The following is a 22455-nucleotide window of genomic DNA, read 5'->3' as shown; positions in this document are numbered from 1 at the left end:
CAGATCCATGAATGGATCCATGAATAGATCCATGAACAGCTCATGAACAGCTCCATGAACAGCTCCATGAACAGCTCCATGAACAGCTCCATGAACAGATCCATGAACAGATCCATGAACGGATCCATGAACGGATCCATGAACGGATCCATGAACGGATCCATGAACGGATCCATGAACGGATCCATGAACAGATCCATGAACAGATCCATGAACAGATCCATGAACGGATCCATGAACGGATCCATGAACAGATCCATGAATAGATCCATGAATGGATCCATGAATAGACCCATGAACAGCTCCATGAACAGCTCCATAAATAGATCCATGAATAGATCCATGAACAGATCCATGAACAGATCCATGAACAGATCCATAAATAGATCCATGAATAGATCAATGAACAGATCCATGAACAGATCCATGAACAGATTCATGAACAGATTCATGAACAGATCCATGAGCAGATCCATGAGCAGATCCATAAATAGATCCATGAATAGATCAATGAACAGATCCATGAACAGATCCATGAACAGATTCATGAACAGATCCATGAGCAGATCCATGAGCAGATCCATAAATAGATCCATGAATAGATCAATGAACAGATCCATGAACAGATCCATGAACAGATTCATGAACAGATCCATGAGCAGATCCATGAGCAGATCACGTGCCCAGGAGTGTGACAAACACAGCATGGCCAGGAGTGTGACAAACACAGCAGCATCCATGGGCACATTTAGAGATGGGTAACATCTATAGGAGATGAGAGGCAGCAGAGAAAATCACAGATCTGCTGGGAACAGGCACTGATGGAGGAATCAGCCCCTGCTGATCCACAGCCCAGATCCACTGGGAGCCACACAGAAACTCACCCCAAGTATGGGGCTTTCAAAATCCAACATTTCCTGGCCTTCAGTGCAAAGCCATTGTATCACCAAAAGCCACCCTGTCCTCACAAGGGGAGAGGGGGAAGAGCAGTTTTGAAGTTCTGAGTGTTTATTGTCATGCCTGACAGGGCAATTCTTTGTGCATCCAGCTCCAGCAACAAGAGGATCCTTTGGGCAGGAGGGGTTATTGCTGTGACAGCAAAGCAGCTTTTGCTCTCCCCTCTGCCCTGGCAGAACAAAATCCCACAGTTATGGGTGGGAGACTGAAATGGAGGAAAACAGATCATAAATTACAAAAGAAAATCTGCCCCCAGTGAGCAGAGTCAGTAGCAGCTATAACAGAACTGGCTGCATGCACAGGGTTTAATACTGGCCACCTTTAAAAGTAATTTTAAGTGGTGCTTGCTCATGTACAGAATGAGTTCCCAAGACAAAACTGTTCATGATTGTCCAATATCGTGCAAGTCTGTGGGTGTGTGTTGTATAAATGCAGACTTAAAGAAGAGAGGGATTGATTCCCTGTTCATATGGCAATATCTGTATTATCTGCTGGCCCAGGGGCATAAAACACACACTGAAAGGCCTCCTGATGCTCCACAGAACCAGGTTTTAAATTCAAAAAATTTCAAACAACCTAGTTGTTTGGTCAGTGGAAGAAAATTACTCTTTTTTTGGTAATTTAAGGTATTATGGCAATGCTGTGGGATGACATAATTGTAAAATCAGAATAGCATTATAAAATGCAAATACAAAGAGAAAAAAAAAAAAATCTGTAAAAAAGTGTCCCCATTTAAAAGGGTTCATCCTTGATTACATTTTCAGGGCTAATATTTACCATAAGCATTTCCATCTACCTTTCACTTGCTATGAACACAGCAGGACGACCAAAGAACAAAAAAAATGGAAATGAACAGCTCACAGAAACATTCCAGGAGCAATAAAACCAGAGTTTTACACTCCTCTTCACCCCAGCTCTGGTCATGTCCCACAAGCTCTCTCTTTTCCAGGGAACAGATATGCTCAGAGGATTTGTGCTGCTTTTTTATAGAGAAAATTCACTGTGAGCTGGAAAGAAAGAACACATCAAAGCTGTGCTTGAGAGATATGTGTCTTCTTCAAACTGAACTGCTAAAGATTGTCACTGCCAATAAACACTCACCTCCACTAAGCCAGGCAGCTGCTTTCATATTTAACCAAAGCACCAATCTTTGGAGAAGCAAAGGAGGAATAAATTTGACCCTTAAACAAACTTTGAGAAGTGAAGATTCAAAATACCAGCTTTGAAATTAATTTTTCCCTCCCTTAGCAACAACCAGGCTGCTCTAAAATCTCAGTTTCAGTGTTCTTCTGCTCATCAGAGCTGCTCCCTCCAAGCCCTTCCAGGGCAGCACCAGCCCCACACCAAGGTGTGCTTTCACTCTTTCTCACTCTTCTTTCCATGAAGAAAACAAAATCATCTGGATTTGAGTTTCAAGAGAGCGAGGATCAAGGAAGATTTATGAATACAGAACTCTGGGAGGAAATATTTTTGTGTATTATAGGGTGACCTATTCACAATAAAACTCCCCCAAACTGTACACAGGTCGAGCTGGAAAAAACCCAACTCCTTTGAGTCACATTTGCCACAAGGGGAAAGAGAAGCCAGACATGATGTGTACCTTTCCATACTCTATTTTGGGACTTTAAGATCCTATTTCTTTCAGTTGAAAGATTTTTCTTAAACTTTGCTTTTGCCTAACTCTTACAATATTAACACAGCCAGACATGGGCTGGTCTGTGACCTGAGGAAATGCAAAGTACTTTGGCAGATAAATAAATAACATCATTCAGAAAACAAGGAGGCTTTTCTTGTTTGGTTTGCTGCTATCATTTGGTTTCTAAACAAAATGGAAATGTGTGGCACGATGAAAAGCAACATCCCATCTCTGCAGAAACCAAATTCATTGTGCACTCCAACCATGGATCAATACCAGTCAAATTTGGGCAAGGGGGGGATTTGAGTGCCACTGGCAGGAAGGCACCTGTGTAATTCTGCATGCAAAAATGGAGCAAAAATGTTGGGTTTGTTCAGTGACACACCCAACAGCAACCCTGGGATGGCCCTGGCACCATGGGGACACACACCAGGCACAGGCAACACTGTTCTTGTCCTGCTCTGTTCCAAAACTCCTCCCAAACTGAGCCCCCAGCTCCAGACACACAGCACGTAAAGCCAGAGTTGTTAATTCCCTTCTACACCATTCTAATTCCATCCTAAACCCAGTGCTGAGATATACATATGAATGATACATATATATATAGTATATGTCTGTATATATATGTATATGTGTATATATATACGTGTAGATATATACAGATATAGATATATAGATATGTAGATATATATAGATAGATAGATATGTAGATATGTATGTGGAGATATATATGTGTGTATATATATACATATATATGTACATACACACACATATACATATATATGTATATACACATATATATATACACACATATACATACATATATGTATATACACACACATATATATATACACACACATATATATATACACATATACATATATATAGGTATACACACACACACACGTATATATATATGTGTGTGTGTGTGTATATATATATATATGTGTGTGTGTATATATGTGTGTATATATATGTGTGTGTGTGTATACAAATATATATATCTCGATTTTCTGGGCTCGGGGGTTTATCTGCTCCCGAGCTCTGGGCTGGCGGCTCTCTGAGCCCAGCCTAACACGGGCTTTGGTGCCCGCATCCCTCGGGCTGTGGTGTGCGCAGCATTTCCCGAGAAGGGAGCACAGAGCAATCGCTTCCTGCCGCCGCCGCTTCCCCGCCCGCACCGCATCCATCCCCTCCCTGCCGCCGCGGTGATGCTCGGGGCCAGCACCCCGTTCCTGTGCCCCCTTCCCGCTGCATTTGATCACCCACCCCGTCCTTAATAGCCGCTGACTGCACCCGTGTCAAGGAGTTTTTTTTCTTTGCTCAACAATGCTCGCACCGAGATGGAGAATGGCACTGCATTGTCTCGGGGAGAGTGGCATATCAATAACTGTCAGGGGTTTAACAAAGGCTTGGTCCAGCCACTGTATCATGTAGCAGCTCCTCTGCCTGCTCCAGTTAGAGCTGACGTTGAGCAACAAAGCTGAATCTTCTCACATGTTTTTGTTCAATTTAATGTACTTGGGACACTGCAAAAGAACGCAGACCAGAAGGAAATCTTTGCTTTAGCTCCTTTTGCTCCCTACCAAAGCTGTCTAAAAAGGCCTCTGAAGACAATCCTTTGAACATCTCATTCTGCTAAATTATGGCTTTTTATGATACTCAGTTTTAAGTGTTTCTTATTTTGGTGACAGTTTTGTCAAAATTCCAAGGGTTGAGTCTCACTTGCTCTGCTGTTCCTTACAGTAAATGACAACCAGGCTCCCAGTGTCTTACTGGGATTTCTGCTTTCAGATGGAGTTAATGGAGGTCTGACAGACAGGGTTTGCTCCTGACTGACCTCACAGCACAGTGCAAGCAAGCTGTTTCCTCTCTGGGCTTTGGTTTCCCAGCCCCTGTGAAGAGCTGATCCTGGTTTCAGGGTGCTTTGATTATCCCAGATGACAGTTTTAAAGAAGAGGCACAATGCATGTGTCCAGGGCAATGTACAGGGAGCAGGATTTGGAGATCTCATCTTCACAGCTGGCTAAGAAAACCAGCTGTGCCATTAAAGCACTTCCATGCACATCATGACAAGAGAGCTAAACCTCCCCAGCACGACAGAACTCACTGTGCCACGAGGAAATCAGAGGGTGAAAATTGGATGATTTTGACAGAATCACACTGGGGGAGCTCCTCAGCACGGGGATCTGGCACCAGTTAGCACAGCTGGGCTCTTGCCAGCTGCCAGAGGCACTGTGGAACCCCATGCCCAGTCCTGCAGTGAGAACCTGCAGGAAAGAGGAACTAAATCCTGCATCTGCCTCATTCAGGAGTATTTCTAACCCACAAAACCTGCACAGCACAGCCATCCCCCTCCAGCCAGCTGGTACACGCTGCTTCCCCTCACCCCTGCCAAAAATCCTCTCCATCAAAAGCAATGCATTCTGAATTAGGCTCAAAAGTTTCAGTGAGAGCTTTTCATCCACCTCTACCTCAGAGTTACAGCCACGCTTGCAGCACAGCATGAGGGCTGCTGACCTACCCTTGCATTTGATGGCAGATTGGTTCTGAAGAGAATTTCCCCAAAGCAGCTAAAATCTCTGGTTTGGCCACTGCACATCAATCCCTGCAGCAGCACACGGAGCAGCAGCAAATAAACCCACAGAGGAGAGCTCAAAGCTCAAGAGGCCCCTACAAGGATCCCATTGTGCAAACAAGCCCTGCAGGTAAATCAGGTGTGAAAGGTGCAGGTGGTTTGTCACAGAGCTGGGGACAAAACCAAGAGCAGGGAAGCCACAAGGGTGGCACAGAGATGTTGTGCAGAACCAGCCAGATCCAATCCCTGCACAGGGGCCTTGGGAAGGTGAGAAAAGGACAAACTGAATTTCTGGGATGTGTCCTCAGCAGCAAACCCCCCTGGGCTGGTCTGGGGTTCAGCAGCAGCCCAGCCCCACGTGTGGAGTGAGGATCACCCCGTGGAGCTGGGGTTTGGTTTGGAGCTCCCACCAAAGCCACTGGTTTCACTAACACACCAATGAATTAGCTGGAAGTCACATACAGTTAAAAGTCAGAGCCCCACGGGAAGCCCAGGCTGAGAAACAATGTCTCCTTTGACTGCAAAACCACAAGAAAACACAGACGGCAAAATTCAAATATAAAAGGAAAGTGGAACATACGTTTGTTATTGTAAAGCAGCTCCTGTGAGCTCCACTAACAACTCTGCCATTCCAGCTTCTTTTTAATAAGAAAAATAAAAAGAGGCAGTGAAAGTCACCACAGTTTTAAAAGTTAAAACCCAGGGGAATGGGATTTTGGGCTGGCTGTGCTGAACAGGAGCCCCTCTCAGTGCAGCTTTCCTGCTCCAGAGAGGAGAAGTGAGGAGGAGCCTGGCAGGCAGGGCTGGGTGGGCTGGGGGTGCCTGTGCCTGCCCCTGCCCTCAGCTGAGCACTGGGGTTTGGCAGCCCTGCTCTACATTTGGATGTTGTACCAAGGTAATTCATTGGCTCGTGGATTTAACCTCTGCCATTGCACTCCAGGTTTGTGTCTGGGCTGCCACCTCCATCCCAACCACGTCCTCAGGAGCAGCCACTGCCTTTCCCACTGCACAGGCTCTTCCACAGCCTTGACTGGAGCTGCTGGGTACAAATCAGCAGCTTTGGGAAAAAAGAGCTGGGAACCAAACGTGCCTCCCCCTCCTCTGTGGTCTCAGACCTGCAGGATGGCAGGAGCCTGGAAACTTCAGCTTTGTCCTTCTGCAGAGCATCTCTGACTGTTCTCAGCACCTGAACATCCAGGGCATACTCACACCCAGTTCACACCCCTGAAATCTGAGTTTCTCTCCAGTCACCACAAGCTGTAGGTTTCTCCCAAGAGTGACTCCAGCACCTGAGCTGGGAGCCTGTGCTCCTCCATGGATGCTGAAATCAGACATGTGAACATTCCAAGGCTTCTCCCCCCTCCTGGCACAGCCCATGTCCCACCTGGGCCAGCTCCCCAGGGGCTGTGACCACCCAGACTCCTGTCCTGCCATGCCTGGAGTGCACAGTGCTGCAGAGCCCTGAGCACAAACTCTCGGGGCCTGACACGTGAAGAAGAGGAAGCAGCATCAGAAAGATAAACCACAAGATAAAGCTTGGAGGATATGAGATCTGCTGCTCTGCAGCTTCAGAGCACCCAAAAGAAGAAATCTGCATGCAAAATGCACTTTCCAAAAAATAAATATTGCAGGTCAACACGGTGCTGCACAAGCCAGCCAAGATCTCTTCTGCCAGCAGGTTCAGCTGGGTGATTACACATGGAGAGTTAATTGAAGGCTTTTTTTACAATCAGATTAGTTTCAAAAGAGATTGCATTTTAGAAAAATACTCTGTTTGTACAAGAACACAAAAGTTAAACTTCACTGAGGGGGAAGGAGAGGGGAAAAAAAAAGATCCCTTGAAGCCAAATAACTTCTGACATGAACACTTTGGATTTTCCTAGCCTCCCCCAGTCTGAGATGTCATAAACCATACAGGTGCAACTATCTCATTGCTTGGCATCCAGATGAACCTGGTTATGTTCAAGTGAACACAAATTCAACAAATACTCCCAGCTTTACAATAAAGCTTCAGAAAGAAACTGCCCATATTTTCCCCAGATGCAGGCACAGCTGTGCAGAGGCACATCTGCTCGGGGAACTAAAGTGGACATTTGAATTTACAGCCTTAGATCCTGAAGCTTGATGGCAAATTATAATAAAACTAGCAATATTGGTTCCTGTCTTCAACAGAAAATAGAAATGACCCTTTGATTGATATTGATTGCAGGAAGGAAACAAATTCAATTTCCCCATGTCACAAGAAACTCCTTCAGTGCAATGAGGAGCCTGTTGATAGGAATACCTTGGGAAGGTAAGTGATACTGCACTGTAAGCAAACTGAGAAAGGAGCAAGTGCTGATTGGTATCATTCCTGCATCCAGGCAGCTTCAAACACACCACAGGAGGCTCTGAGCCTGTCAGACCCAACCCAAAATCCTGCATTACTGAGGAATGGCAAATGTGACTGCTGGTTCATTCTACCCTGCACCCTTCACTCAAATACCCACCCCATACATGCAAGTCCAGCTCCATCAAAGCAAACAAATTCATTAATTTACCAATCTATGGCTTGATTTTAAAAGGGGGTGAGCCTGCAGGGAATATTGAACATATGTTTGAAGTTAAGCACAAATCAACCCAGTGAAATTAGTGGTATTGATCACATGCTTGAAATTACCCATAAATGTTAATGTTTTCCTGATTCCTGCAAGCCCTGGGTGTGTCAGGAACATCTGTGGGATGCAGCCCAGCTTTGTTCAGTGGGGCTGTAGCTGTGGCTGCCCTGTTCAGCTCCCACTCCTCACTCCAGCACTCTCCCCTGACACAGCTTTCCTTCAGGAAACACAGGCTGAGAACAGGGGAAATGAAGGAAATGACTGCTGTGCCCCCACTGGGCTGCACAGCCACTATTTCACAGCACCCTTTGAAAGGTGAAGGAAACGCTGTTCACACCCCAAACACAACAAGGGTTCAGCTCATTCACCTCTCAGGTCAGCAAAGGGGCCAATTCATTCTCTGCACCACTGGCAGCCTCAATTTTGCTCATTTGTTTCAGCAGTGACTTCCCAGGCACCTTATGACAGTCATGGCAGAAGTTCACACAAGGTTTATGGAGCCCAGAAAAGGCAGCAAACACATCACCCACATTTCTGAGCTTTCAGAAGCCAGTCCAAACCTTCCCCAAATCTGAACTTCCCCATGGCTCAGCCCATCCCAAAGCTCACGGGGTGCTCCTGTTTCAGGTACAACCCACGAGCAATTCAGAGATGAACCTGCCCCTAGGGGATCCCACAAGGTTTATCGAGCCCAGAAAAGGCACAAACACATTTCTGAGCTTTCAGAAGCCAATCCAATCCAAACCTTCCCCCAAGTTCTGAACATCCCCTTGGCTGGGGTGCTCCTGTTTCAGGCACAACCCACGAGCAATTCAGAGATGAACCTGCCCCTAGGGGATCCCAGGAGGTTTACAGAACCCAGAAAAGGCACAAACACATTTCTGAGCTTTCAGAAGCCAATCCAAGCCAACCTTCCCCCATGTTCTGAACATCCCCGTGGCTCGGGTGCCCCTGTTTCAGGTACAACCCACGAGCAATTCAGGGATGGAGCTGCCCTTAGGGGATCCCAGGTTTATCGAGCCCAGAAAAGGCACAAACACATTTCTGAGCTTTCAGAAGCCAATCCAAACCAACCTTCCCCCAAGTTCTGAACATCCCCGTGGCTCGGGTGCCCCTGTTCCAGGCACAGCCCGGAGCCCCGGGGCTGTGTGTCCCCCTCCCGGGTGGGCAGTCCTTACCTGCACCACGGGGTGGCCGCCGCTGGGAGCCTTGACGGCGCCGCGGCTGCCCTCGGTCTCGTAGTGCGCTCGGTGGTGGGGCTTGGGCTGCACCTCGATGCGCAGCTCGTACGAGCCCGACTGGCTGGCCAGGGGCCACTCCAGCGGCGGCAGCGACTGCACGGGCAAACTGCGGCACACAGGGAGACACAAGAGCAGGGACACCCCTGAGAACGCGGCTCCTCCAAGCCCCCATCCCTCCTTCCTCCCGCAGCCCCGCCTGGAGTATGGAGGATTCTCATGGTGTTATGGTGGGCTGCTCACATTTCTGCTGAGATGATCATTTCTGTGGGCCCAGCTCCTTGCAGAAAAGGTATTTCTGCTTCTTAAACAGAAATACCTGTAGCAGTTACATTTTTTCAAAGATCCCCCTTTTTTATCTAGTTTCTGCTGTGTGTTTCCAGCTTGGATCACAGAATATGTATTGTGAAATATCAACTCCATTCTGTCATTACCCAACAGCTGTGCAAATTAACAACTGTTATGATTTCCATAAATATTAAAATGCACGTCAATAAAATGCTAAATATTCTTACCTGGTACTAGTTTTCCTGTTATGAAAATGCACAAGGGTTTATGGCATGAAATGAACACACTGCAGTGCACAGCTAAAGGATTTTAAACCACTCTTGCTCTGTGCTGCTGCCAGGACTGGTCTGAGGAGCCAAGGGGAGTCACAGCCCGTGCTGTGTCACTCACAGTTTGTGTTTGCAGGTCAGGAACACCCTGGGATAACGTCAGTGTGGGGACAACCTCGGTGGCCAGCAGGATGGCACTGACAGGGTGCCAGCAGGGACTGGCAGCCAAGCCACTCACTCACCCTGGGTCCTGGCAGGTGCCACAGGGCCAGACAATGGAGGGCTGAGATTTGGGCTAAGGGACAGCTGACAAATTAACAACCAGCACTAAGTCCCTGGAGTGGCCAAATGCTCAGTCTGACCTGGAGCAGTGAGCTCTGTTTTGAATCAGGCATTATTTAAATTTAAATTTAAATAAATTAAAATATTTTCACCCTTGATGGAAATTTGTGACTTTACAAAAGCAACCTCACCACTTTAAGAGCAGCAGGACAGCACCAGAGTGTTCAGCTTTTGTCAAAGGCTGTCTGCAATCTGCTATTTAGACAAATCATTTGGAAATCTGAATTTGTAGTGCACTGTGCTGCCAATGAACCTCGTTGGTGATGTTTCTTCAAAACCCTGACTTTTTCATCTCGGAATCCTAATGGACCAGGCTGTGATTAACTCAGCTCTGCTCTGCCCAATCAAACCCTCCCTAGGGACCATCAGCCACGGCAGAGGACACCAAGCCATGAACAGACAGGAGGATTACATACCTGCAGATTGGTATGGCAGGCACCAGCTGCTTTGTCCAGGACGGAGGAACCAACAGAATGGATTCAGGGGCCGAGTTTCTCCTTTCCTCCTGCTCGCAGGGCCCGTGGAAATCCACAGTCTGAAAGACGTGGCACGGAATGCTGTTTTTGTGGGAAGCCACGGGCGAAGGGTCGGGGCTGGTTTTCCAGATTTTGGTGGGGACGCCGCAGGAGGGCTCGGCGGGGAGGCTGCTGATGGCATCCATGGGGAGGGGGGCGCCGGGCAGCTGGGTGTAAGTGACTGCAGAGGCGTCTTCCCTCGGGGGGAGGCGGGGAGAGGGCTGTGGAGAGGGGCTCCGTGAGTGCTGGGGGGAGCTGGCAGGCAGCTGGCTGCTCTGGAGCCCCGTGCTCGAGTACCTCCTTTTGGCACCTGGCGACGAAGACCTTGAGTTGGGACAGGGAGATGGTGAGTGGCGTCCCAAGCAGGATTCCTCCGTGGTGCTTGTTCGTGGTGACATTATTGGAGAGGTTCTAGGAGAATAATGAGTATGGATGTTTTGAAACTGCGGACAAAGGTCATCACTAGGACCATTATTTGGTGAAACACATGGTGAGGTGCAAGGAGATACATTTGTCTCTGAAATGAAACTTGCAGAGGAGCCGCTACTAGCTGGGCTCAGACACAGTGGTTCTCTGTAGCCCTCAAAGCCAGGGACAGGCAGGGTAACCCTCGGGCTAGTGGTGGCTGAGTTGGACTGATGTTCTACCAGCAGAACATCTGTGTCTCTGCTGCGGAAGGGACCCCCTGAGTGAATCAGTTCATGATATGGAGTTATTTCAATCCTAGGGCTCGGAGCAGAGGCCCCTGCAGCGCTGGCAGGGTGTGGAGGTGGTGGCCCTATGCTATCTGGCTGTCCATATCTGCCCATGGGGTCTGCAGAAAGGCTAGGAAAAGGCAGGGGGCATGGCTTGAGGCCACAGTCCAGGACATCATGAGCGTATGTAACTCCAGAGGGTGGGCTGCTGGTTTTATGTGGAGTCGGTTCTTCTGGAAAAAGAAGGGTCTCTTTAAGACTGTAAATATTGTTACAGAAGCTGAGCAATCATGGGTTAAAAAAAAAATGCATATTTATAAATTGGTTGTGATCTGATATTAGCTAATGATTTCATTCTTTTTAACTGCAGTCAATGCCTGTGAGAAGTTCTGGGTTAAGAGCCAGGGAAGCTCAAGTGCTCAGGGCAGGTGCAGCATGGACAGCAGCACTGCAAACACCTCCAGCCAGGCTCCTGCTGCCTGAGCCTCACCTGAGGCATCCCTGGACAGGTCAGCACCCTCTGCCCACGGCAGGGCTGCCCTCCTGCCAGGGACACCCCTTGGTGACACCTAAGCAACATTCTGCCAACTGCATTGAAACCAGCACATCACAAAATCACTTCCAAACACATCTACATAAAACCAAGTGTTGAGGAACAGCTTTTGGAGAAGGGAGAAACACCTTCCTTACCCAGCCAAACCCAGGCAGGGCAGGCTTGGTGGTCAAAGCTGAGCTCAAACTCTTAAACTGAAAAGGCAGCTCTGTGTGGTGATTTGTTTGGCTCCATATCATGACAGCAAGTTTGGTGACAGGTTTCATGTGAGTCAGAAAACACATTCACAAATATTTGTTAGAGAAGAGAGAGAGGGAGAAAGAATCCAGCCCTGTGGTTAAAGGGCAATCACATTCCAATTTCAGCCCAAGGAATACTTTCAGACAGGAATTGTAAAATACACAATAACAAGTAAGTTTTCAGTAGAACTCTCTGCTGGTACCAAAAAATCCTCAGTTTTCAGAGATTCCAATTTTACAAACTACCCCCAGGCTGCAGAGCACGGGGATGCTTCCAGGGAACACAGAATTCCCACCAGCACTGCTGAGCCCAGTTCCAGTCTGGTCCCACACCCAAGGGTGTGCAGTGGCATCCCAGAGTCTTGGCAGGTCTTCCTAAGGACATCAGCTCCTGGAGCCACCCCAGCCTGGGGGCTGAAGAATATTTCAGTGTGTCATCACACAAAAACATGCAGAACATTACCAGGATTTATATATATATATATATATATATATTTTTTTTTTTTTTAATATTTCAGTGTATCCAGCAGGAAATACCTGAAACAGCTCCACAATTTGGGATTAATTCACACTATCTGCTCACTCTGGGCACACATCAGTGCACATCACAGGCAGAGGGTTTCATTTAAATATTTAAATTACTGTTCCAGCATTCTCTCTAACTCTTACACAACATGAGACAGCAATTCCCATGAGAAAATATCACACAGAAAACCAGGCAGGGGCTGACTGCTTTCTGCAAAAGTAGCAGAAGTTCCTGGTGTAACTTTTACACACAGAGAGATTTGGACTTATTTTCAGGGGGTTTCTGTTCATTTTCAGGAACTGCTGAGCCTTGGTGTTTAGTGGGAAACCCCAAGAGCCAAGCAAACAAACCAGCACACAGAATGCCTGGGGCAGGAGGGGAGCTGCACAGGGCAGTCCAGCTTGCACACTGCTTAAAGTTCCCTCTGGCTTTTAATCCCAGCACACAGCTGTTTTGGGGATAGCAAAACAGCAACGAGTCACTGAATTCTGAGCCAAACATATTTTTAGCACCGTGGATTTCAGAGCTTTGGCACCCAGGAGTGGTGAGTGTGTCATCCCCATCACTCAGGTCTGACACATCGAGATTGCTGCTGAGATTCCCTCTGAGCAGAACTCCAGAATGAGCAGAGGAACACACCCCCACAGGCTCACAGCATCATCCCACTGCTCTGGGGAGAATCTCTGGGGAGAATCTCCCCAGTTCCAGCACCAAGCAGAGCCAGGCTGGAGGCAGGATTTCTGCAGGAGCACAAAAGCCTCTCCAGGCTGAACCCCAAGGAGCCGGTGAGCATTTCAGCTCCCCAGGCAGCACATCTGCAGCCAAAGCTGCCCCACCACGAGCAAACTGAATTATCTGTGCCAGACAGGTACAGAGTCAAAACTCAACACACCGAGCAGCAAAGCCAGCGGGGGAGATTCATGTTGAGGGCTAAGGGAAAAGCAAATGTATTTGTACGTGCACGTGTCATTTTAAAAGTCTGCTGAATAACAAACACACCCCTCACTCACAGTGACAGCCCACCAAAACCCGGGCTTCAGACAACCTGCATTTCCCTTGCTTATCCCTGAAATTCTGCATTTCAGAGAGCACTTTCACCCGGCACTGCCCCTCCCGGAGGATGCAATTCCAGGTGTGAACAGTAACGCTCACTCACAGGGCGAGCCGCAGCCTGCCCTGCCCTGCCCCGGCCGAGCAAACACCCCCAGCCCCCTGCAGCACCGATATTCCCTGTCCCGACACGGCAAAGCGTCGGCAGCGCGGATAAACCCGGCTTTGGTCTGAGCGGCGATGGCCAAGCCGAGCCTGCGGTGCAGGGAGAGGCTGCAGCCCGGCTCACGGGCACGGCTGGGTCAGCAGAGATTTGGGTACAATGAAATCACTGTCCCTGGCCGGACTGTGCCCATGGCAGCGCGGGGATGCTGCGCTGACCTCCGCGGGGAGGGATGCGGGATGCGGGATGCGGGATGCGGGATGCGGGATGCGGGCGCACGGTGGAGTGGCGAGTGCTGCTCCCGCTGCTAAACGCCTCTTCCGTGGAAATCAGCAGGAATTCTGCGTTTTGGCTTCAGCAGGAGGGACTGGCTGAGGCAGGCTGGGGTCAGGAATCTGCTGGAGGAACGGGCAGGGCAGAGCCGGCCCAGGAGAGGAGCAGCGGCAGCAGGGTGCTCCTGTGAGCAGCGCCCAGCCTTTGCAGCGGGGGATGCTCGCCCTGAGACACCAGATACAGCCCCGGGCACAGCAAGGGCCCCAGCACCACCCAAAATGCTCCCTGGGCTGCCCGGGAGAGCTGTGTTCCCCAGGGAGGAACAGCCCACTGCACCCTGACAGAGAACAGCTACGTGGTGGATCAGCCCAGCAAAGTGTTTTCCAAAGACTGAAGCAACTTGGAAACCTCGGTGCAGATGCCCCAGAGATGCAGCTTTGCCCCCAAGGCTGTGCCATCTGCAAGAGTTCATCCATTTCTGCATATTGCATCCCAAAACATAGACTGGGATACTCCAGCAAAGCACCATCCTCTCCACTCTTTTCTGATGGACACCTCACAGACATCTCCAGCACTCCCCCCCTGCACTCAGGCATTCCCCATCCTGAGCTTTCACTGCTGATTCACCCTCTGATTCAGTACCAAAAGATCCTTCTGCTGTGACGGGGGTTAAAACACAGCAAGTTCACACCCAGCAGCTCTGGCATCCCCTCACACTCTCAGTCAGGCTCACTGTCAGCAAACAGCCTTCCCTGTGCCACTCAACTCCTCCTCCTGCAGCAGTCTGACCCTCTGGGATCCCACCCAAACTGCCTACAAGCTGCCAGCTCTCACTGCCCCTTTTCCACAGGTTTTACCAATGACTGTCCCACCACAGCAGGGCTCTAGATGCTCCTGCACTGCAAATAACCACCAGCCCAGCTCCTCTGGGTGCAGGCAGCTCCATCAACCCACACCAGGCACCCTCCCCGTGTGGAGACCCTCAAGAGTGCCCCTAAGAGCCCAGGGACAGCTGAATCACAGGTGAAATAAATCAGATTTCAGACCCTTGATTTACCAAACTCCTTTTCATACATCTCTGAATGGCAAAAAGGAAAAGGAAGAGGCTCCCCAGGGCCACAGCAGGGTGAGCACACGTGGCTTGGTGAGGGCCACCCTGCTCTGTTTTAAAACAAGGCAGCTCCTTCAAAGGCAGCCACTCAGCCAAGTGGGACCGTGCCAATTAGCATGAAATTAGGGAATAAAGGCTGAACCCAGTGGCTGCATTCCCTGCTGGGTTTATGCAAACCATCCTCTAGGAAGGGCTAAAGATAGCCCTGTGCAGGCCAGGGAGGGCAGGGGCACAAGTTGGGCTGTGACCCCACATCCTCTGCTCCCGGGATTTAACTGGAGTCCCTCATTTGCATAAGTAAAAGAGTCGATTTTCTTTTTCAATTAACTTGCTTATTGTCATTTGAAGGGGCCAGTCCAGAGCTTCTTTGCATTTCTCAAAAGCTGAGTTGTCTGTTATTTACACTAACTGCTTGGAAGCTCCGAGTGAGAGCTGGTTTCCTGAGTGAAATCTGGAATTCTCTGGTAGATGTTCACATTTGTTTCTTTATGGCAGGGCTGAACACTGCCTCCTGTGTTCCAGAGCCAGCCCCAGGACCCAACTGCATGCACTTTCAGGTTTTTTTTTCCTTTTAATAGCTTTGCATCTGGGAGAAGAAAAAAAGGAGGCAAATTATTCAGGGCACGACACCTACAAGATGTGGCAATGTCCCTGGGAGCCTGTCTACATACAAACAAGCATTGGGAGGAATATTAATATTTATGGATGCTCCCTGCTTCCCTCTCTACACTACACACACAGACCTTGTAGATTCATATCAGCTGCAGTTCAAGAGTCTAATGAGCTACAGCAAGGGCCTGAGCCCAGACAAAATACTCTTTCCCATCTGCATTTCTACCTGTTGTCTCAGGGCAGGATTTCATCTGGAATATTACTGAAACACAGGTTTTGTTTGGATTTGCAGAACAGCCCTCAGAGGATCAGCTCCCAGAAGGGCTGAGCTCAAACATTAGAAATGCTGTGGCAGCTTTACCTCTCAGCAGATCATCCCAGTGAGTGCCACCAGACCTGGGGGCAGCTGCTGGAGCAGAGAACAGCCTGGATTCCAGTATTTTGTCTCAAGCAGCCAAGAGCAGGTGTTAGGGAATAATACACACAGCACTTATCAGAACTTACTCCCCTGGGAGCCCAGGGGTAGGAGCTCATTTGGAAATGCTCACTGACTCACCTGGCGTGTTTGAAACTAAAATTTGGGATGCCAATGCCTGCACAGAACTCTGCAGGGAATGCATCTAACACTTTTTTGTCTGAAGGACAGAAAACATCCTCAGTGGCCAAATGAAATCACAGGTTCCACCTTTGTGTGCCTTACCCATACTCCCCCAATCCTGTTCATCTGGGCAGGCCCCTGAGTTCAGCAGATGTTTCTTACTTGCAAACCATGAGAAGATTTCTAATTAAAGTCATGCAAGTAAAGATAAAGAGCTTTTGGACATGGCTGGCTTCAAGAGGAACATCTAATATGAATAATATTGACTGCAGGATTTTTGCTGACCCTTCTTTTCCCTGCTGCTTTTCTAGCAGGCCATGTTCCTGTTGGCCCAGGCACACACAAGCACTACTGAATGCCAGTCACTCTCAGGAAGGATATTTCTGGCATCCCCATGACAACAAGTTGATATAGGTCCTACTTTTAAAACAACCTCAGATGGATACTGCCAAAGTCCAACCTTTCAAAAATTTGTTTATCAGGAATAAACATCCACCCCAATCCATTTCTAGAGCCCAAAATTGACATTTTCCCATATTTTTTAAATTAAAAAGAAACCCTGGTTTTAGTGTGCTTATAGATTTGTTATTTTAGGACTTGTCATGAGCAGTGGGTGGAGCAGACCAGGCTGGGAGGACTCCAAATGCAGGAACCAGACTGAAGTGCTGGGTCCCACTCCCTTGGTTTTGGTTCCACTTTGAATCCTCCTCTGCACAGGACTTGTTTGCTAAGTGCAGTTCAGATGAGGCCAGGAGTGCAATGAACAATGAGCATCAGTTCCCAGCAGCACGTGCACAAAGCCCTTGCTCAGAATTCGATCATTTTCTGCTCCCATGTAAACACACTTAAATCTTTTGTACATGAAAGGTTGAGGATGTGTCCTGGATTGCTTACAGACTGCAGTGGTGCCTTTTCAAAGCCTGCAGAATGTTCTCCAGAATACAATGCTCATATAGATGGTTGGGATTTTTTTTTTTAATTTGTTTTTACGCTAATGATTTCCATCTTTGGAACAAAATTACTACTAATTATTGTTTGCAGTCATTCAAAAGTGAGGAAAGCAGGCTCAAGAAAGAAGTTACTTCTACAACAAGCACACACTGCTCTGCATTTATGTGGTTTGAAGATTTAACTTTTCACCCCCCTTCACCTTATGATTATATTCTGCAAAACTTCCCACTTAGGGCTTCACAGCAGCACTGTCTACCGCAAAGATGTGAACACACCAGCATCTGAAGCTTTCACTGACATTCCAGATATTTTCATTAAATCCATTAACCACCGTGGATTTATTGCTGCGTGTTTTGATCTACATGAAAGCTTGAAAAAAAAATCAGCTTTGTCCATCTGATGGCATGAACCATCCCCAGTCAGCTTGGATGCTGCTGCACTTGAACAAGGACAGAGAGAATAAAACTCAGCAACAACTCTCCGTTTCACTGATGACACCACGACTGAGGTCTCAAAGGTCTCCTCTCTTAGAGGAACACAACATCTCTGAGATGCCCCAGGGAAACACCACTCTCCACTGTGCAGAATCAAACCCAACGTATCTTAGAGACAACATCCCAACAAATCATTCCTCTGGGTCCTCTCTTTCAGCTTTGTCTGGTTTACAACAATCTATATTTCATAGGAAGTATCCCTGTTCAATATCAACAAAATCACCATTTAGAAACCCAGGCAACACTTGCACTTTAAAGCATCCCAGCATAAGCTCAGAAAAACAGAACAACCTGCAAATCTTTCTTTTTTCCCTGAAATTCAGCTTCAGCTGGCGGTGTTTGTCCCCAGGCTGGAGCCAGCTGTGCTCAGCCAGCTGTGCCAGCCCTGCGGGCGGCCGGGGCTCGGGGCGGCGCAGCTGCCAGGGCTGCACGCCCCATCGCCCCGCAGCTCTCCGGGCGGTGCCAGGATGTGCGGGCAGCCAGTGCCCGCCCGAGCCCTGCTCTGCCCCGCCACAGCTCCCCGGCCGCCCGCGGCTCTGGGGACAGCGGCGGTGTCCCGTCCCGACACTCGGTCCCGACACTCGGTCCCGACACTCGGTCCCGGCGCGGCCGCCGAGCCGCCCTGCGGGCAGCCAGCCCCGGGCACTCTGCCCCGAGGAGCCGCCGCGGGCTCCTCACCAACCTTCGATCGGCTTCAGGTAGTCGTAGTCGAAGAGGATGGAGAAGTCCAACTCCTCCTGCGGGCTGGGGGGCCGGGCCGGGCCGGGGCCGAGCCCGGGGTCCCGGTGCTGCGGGCCGGGGTCGGGGCCGGGCCCGGGGCCCGCGGCGCTCATCGCGGCCCGGGGGGCGTGGGGACCCCGAGAGCCGCGACCCGGCGGAGCCTCCGGCAGAGAGCCGAGCGCCCGGAGCGCGGGATGGAGCGAGGAAACACCGGGGAACAAACGCCCTGGCTTGGGGGGCTGCGGGGGCGCGGAGCCCCGACGGCGAGAGCGGGCGGCACGGCTCGGCTCGGCAAAGCACGGCTCGGCAAAGCACGGCTCGGCTGGGCTCGGCTCGGCAGCGGGGCAGCTTCCTGCTCCTCGCAGCCACCTGCGCCGGGGCCGCCCCCGGGGAGGAGCCGGCACCGGCCCGGCAGCACCGCGCCCGGGCTGGGAGCGCCGGGATCAGCGGCCTGCCCCGGCTGGGAATCCCCAGGAATGATGGCCCTTGCCCGAGCATCCCCCTGTTCTTTGGCCGAGATCCCTCTGCCCTTCCCCGCGCACCCTCCCCTGTCCTTCCCCGCGCATCCCTCTGACCTTTCCCGAGCATCCCCCTGTCCTTTCCCGAGCATCCCTCTGTTCTTTGGCCGAGCATCCCCCTGTCCTTCCCCGCGCATCCCTCTGACCTTTCCCGAGCATCCCTCTGTTCTTTGGCCGAGCATCCCCCTGCCCTTTCCCGAGCATCCCTCTGTCCTTTCCCGAGCATCCCCCTGTCCTTCCCCGCGCCTCCCCGCGCTGTGTCCCTCGTTAGCCATGCCCGCTGTCCTGCCCCAGCCCCTCTCTGCGGAGGTTTCGGGGTCCCCGCCGCTGCCGGCGGTGCGGGCGCTGCCCTTGCCTTCCCCAGCTTGGCGCATCCCGCACCGTGTGCTCCCATGTCTGTGAGCACAGCCAGCCTCTCGCAGCTGGAGCAGCTTTGGAGGCAGCGGGGCCGCGCTGCACAAGGCTCGGCTCTGCTCCTGCCTCGCTCACAAGCCGCGTTTCAGGGGATGGGCGCTCGCCGCGGTCCCCGCTGGCCGCAGCCAGCTTGCCCAGGTGCCCCCGGCACATTGACTCCATCATCCCTCCTTGCCCGGCCCTGCACTTTGGGGTGCTGGTCACTGCCCCACAGGCTCCTGCCCTGGGATGGAGAGCAGGGACTGAGCCCGTGGGTTGCTGGGGACCCTGTTTGTGTGTTCAGGGCTCTGTGCTCAGGGGCTGCTCCCTCCCCTACCTGACTGTGTGTGCCCTTTCTGAGCGTGCACATGGCTGTCATCAGCTCTGTGAGTTTGAAAAATGCTCCTGGTCTGTAGACAGGGCAGGGAGGCAAAGGCAGAGGGACCAAGATAATTTAACAAGTATTTTGGTGCTTACTTGAGCTTGTTTTTATTTGCTAGGCCTGTCAGCACAGCAGCATTAACTGCAAGACAAATCCAACCCTGCATTGCTTGTCTAAGGTAAAAGAAAGTCTGTTTTAAAGCACACATGAACCAGAATCTCTGCAGTTGGACTTTAAACCTGCTGTCTTTCTCATTAATGTGCCCAGCCAAGTAATGACAAATTGCCTTCTCATCACACCCTTCTGCTGCATCCTTTGCTCATCTAGAGGACAAGAATTCAGACTTTCCCTACAGTTTGCAGTCAGGATCTTCACTGGGTTTCTGACCAGAACTGGCTGATCCCCCTGCAGCTGTGGGTGAGCAGAAACACCACACAGGGCTGGGGCTGAAAGGGCACTCAGGGAGCAGCCAAACCTGCAGTGAGGTGGGCAGCAGTCACACTGCAATCAGCCCTTGTGGCATTAATCTGGAAGGTGCCAGGGAGTAGGGAAAAGTGGCTGTCAAAAAGGGCAGGGGGGCCTGCAGCCACAATGTTCACTGAGGTATTTACAGGTGCTGCAGCCCCTTGGGGAACCTATGCTGCTCTCTCTGAGGGTCTGATTTGTTCTGAATTGTTTAAACATCTATTAAATTGGATTATTTATGTCTGTTGTCCAGTGATCCTTACTGTTTGCTGAGCACTGACCTTTTATCGTTGGCTCTTCTATTTGAAATTCGTTAGAAAAACAGAATATCCTTGCTGATCTTGGCTTAGCACTAAAAAGAGCTGTCATCCTTGCAGCTAACACCACCAGGAGCATGATGGCAGAGCATCAATTGTATCAGCCACAGAAAGGAAAGACACAAGCAAAAACATTGGGCTTTTAAAGTGAGATACAGGTGATTGGCAGGGGGGCATGGGGAGGTGACCTGACTTCTGCTAAAGCTCTATCCCATCCTGTACTTCCCAGCTTGCCTGCAATCCATTAGGCATGTGAAGTTTCAGACTTATCCTCAGCTACTCCTAGGATTAGGAGTACTCCACAGATGGAAAATGTACCTTTTGCTTTCCAAGAGGACCGTGTCATGCAGAGGAGTTTCATCAAACACGTAATCATCAATTCTGTCTCTGGCCAGGAACGAGGGTGACAAGACAGCAATGAGAAAAGTGTTAGAGAAAGGCAGGAATTAGCTCAGCTTACAGGATTCAAGGTTTTTTGCCCAGCAGACAGCCTGACAGATGTCAAGCAGCAAGAGGCACCAGGCTTTGATGAAGTGTGTCCCTGCTGCTCCCCCTGCAGCTCTCAGGGCACATGAGGACACCAGTCCCGTATGATCCCTGCTCAGAACCTGCAGGAACCAGAGTTTGACAGGCTCTGAGTGCACAGAGATGTCAGTTTGAACTCTCTGTGGGCTGGGCTTGAACCTACTTGTGTGTTATTTCTAGCAGAAATATTACAAATGCACAAAATACTGATCTGGCATAAATATCAAAGGGGCATGAAGCCACTGTAGGTGCAGGCAGCTGCAGAATTCAGCTCAAGTGACAGCTGTAGCTTTTGGAACCTTCCAAAGGCTGAGTGGAGTTTAGTTTAGACCCAAAACAGGCTCTTGAGCCCACAATGAAAATAAAACATTATAAATTGTTTAAGTTTTAGCTGTTAATAACTACATAACTGACAAATACTGCCCACAGTCTGTCATTAATAATTAGTGGTGAAGGAAAGGCAGGGAAGCTCCTAGACTTAAATAGACTGTGGGCTCTTCAGCCCAGTGTATACACTCAGCAACATCATCCAAATCAAAGGAAAAAACCCAAACAATGTGACAGATGCTTCCCAAAGTTTGATTTCCATTAGTGCTGGAGTGAAAGGCTGCAGTAAAGTGTCCAAAGACCAGAAATACTTCTTGGTTTTCCCAAATCTCAGTCTTTCTCCATCAGGCTCTACCTTTCTGTGGGGATCCTCCATGCATTTCTGCTGTGTCCAGGATCATGGAGAATGGTCCCAGCTCTGCTCAGGCTCCCAGCACCCACCCTGAGGTCTGGGAGTCAGCACTAACTGTGGGTTTTTTTCTGTAAAGCAGTTTTCATGAGCCAAAAAGGTGTTTCAAGGACTGAAGCAAAGCCTGTCCTTGGCAGCATGAACAAAAATTGCAGCCACGTATGCTTGCAGCAGGCTCCACACAGAGCAGAACTGGAAATACACTGTGCTGCCATTTCAGGGAACTGCAGGATGGAAGGAGTCCTTTTCCACATACTTGGATCCGTGCTGGCCCTTGGCAGGGCTGCACTTTAATAAAACTTTAGAGGAATGTGAGTACTGGACTACCTAGGTACTGAGGGACAGGGAATCCAAAAGCAAAGCCATAAAGAGCACTTCTAGTGTAATCCAAACTGTGAGTTACAGAGTACTTAACATATTGCTCAGGGTTTAAATGCACTGTCAGTGCAACTTCTCATTTACTATTTTCAGTTTCTGCTTGTACTGTCCCCCTGTATTTCCTGCACCAATAATTTCACTAATGCAAGGGATCAGAGAATGCTCCGAGATGAAGAAATTTTATTTCATCTCAGAAATATCTGTGCTACTTATTATTTGTAAATAATTATATTTACTCTGGATCCCTAATACTGAAATATCTTCACATTAAAATTTTTAAAAGAAAAAGAGGTAGAGAAAAGTGGATTAAGAAAGCTGCATGCCTATTTAGCTGCT

The 22455-nt window shown here is 49.5% G+C and overlaps 1 protein-coding gene and 1 long non-coding RNA gene across 9 annotated transcripts in view; one reads left to right on the top strand and one right to left on the bottom strand.

The window, feature by feature from the left end:
- The window catches only part of LOC306809855, a 639653-nt gene that overhangs the window by 358589 nt on the left and 258609 nt on the right, over nt 1-22455 (top strand). The window lies entirely within an intron of this gene.
- Nucleotides 1-22455, bottom strand: part of NFATC2 (nuclear factor of activated T cells 2) — a 75133-nt gene that overhangs the window by 49431 nt on the left and 3247 nt on the right. For 3 of the 8 annotated variants that reach the window (XM_079321738.1, XM_079321740.1, XM_079321737.1), the window contains exons 1-3: nt 18368-18707; nt 10322-11348; nt 8947-9115 (exon numbers count right to left, since the gene is read on the bottom strand). In XM_079321738.1, the coding sequence (XP_079177864.1) occupies nt 8947-9115; nt 10322-11348; nt 18368-18518 (1347 nt within the window). In that variant the 5' untranslated portion in view covers nt 18519-18707. Of the gene's footprint in view, nt 1-8946; nt 9116-10321; nt 11349-18367; nt 18708-22455 lie in introns of those variants that run through there. The other 5 variants (XM_079321739.1, XM_079321744.1, XM_079321741.1 and 2 more) reach the window with 5 other exon arrangements.

The sequence above is a fragment of the Erithacus rubecula genome, assembly GCF_903797595.1.
Source record: "Erithacus rubecula genome assembly, chromosome: 18".
Taxonomy (NCBI): Eukaryota; Metazoa; Chordata; class Aves; order Passeriformes; family Muscicapidae; genus Erithacus; species Erithacus rubecula.
This window is presented reverse-complemented; position numbering and strand designations above follow the sequence as displayed.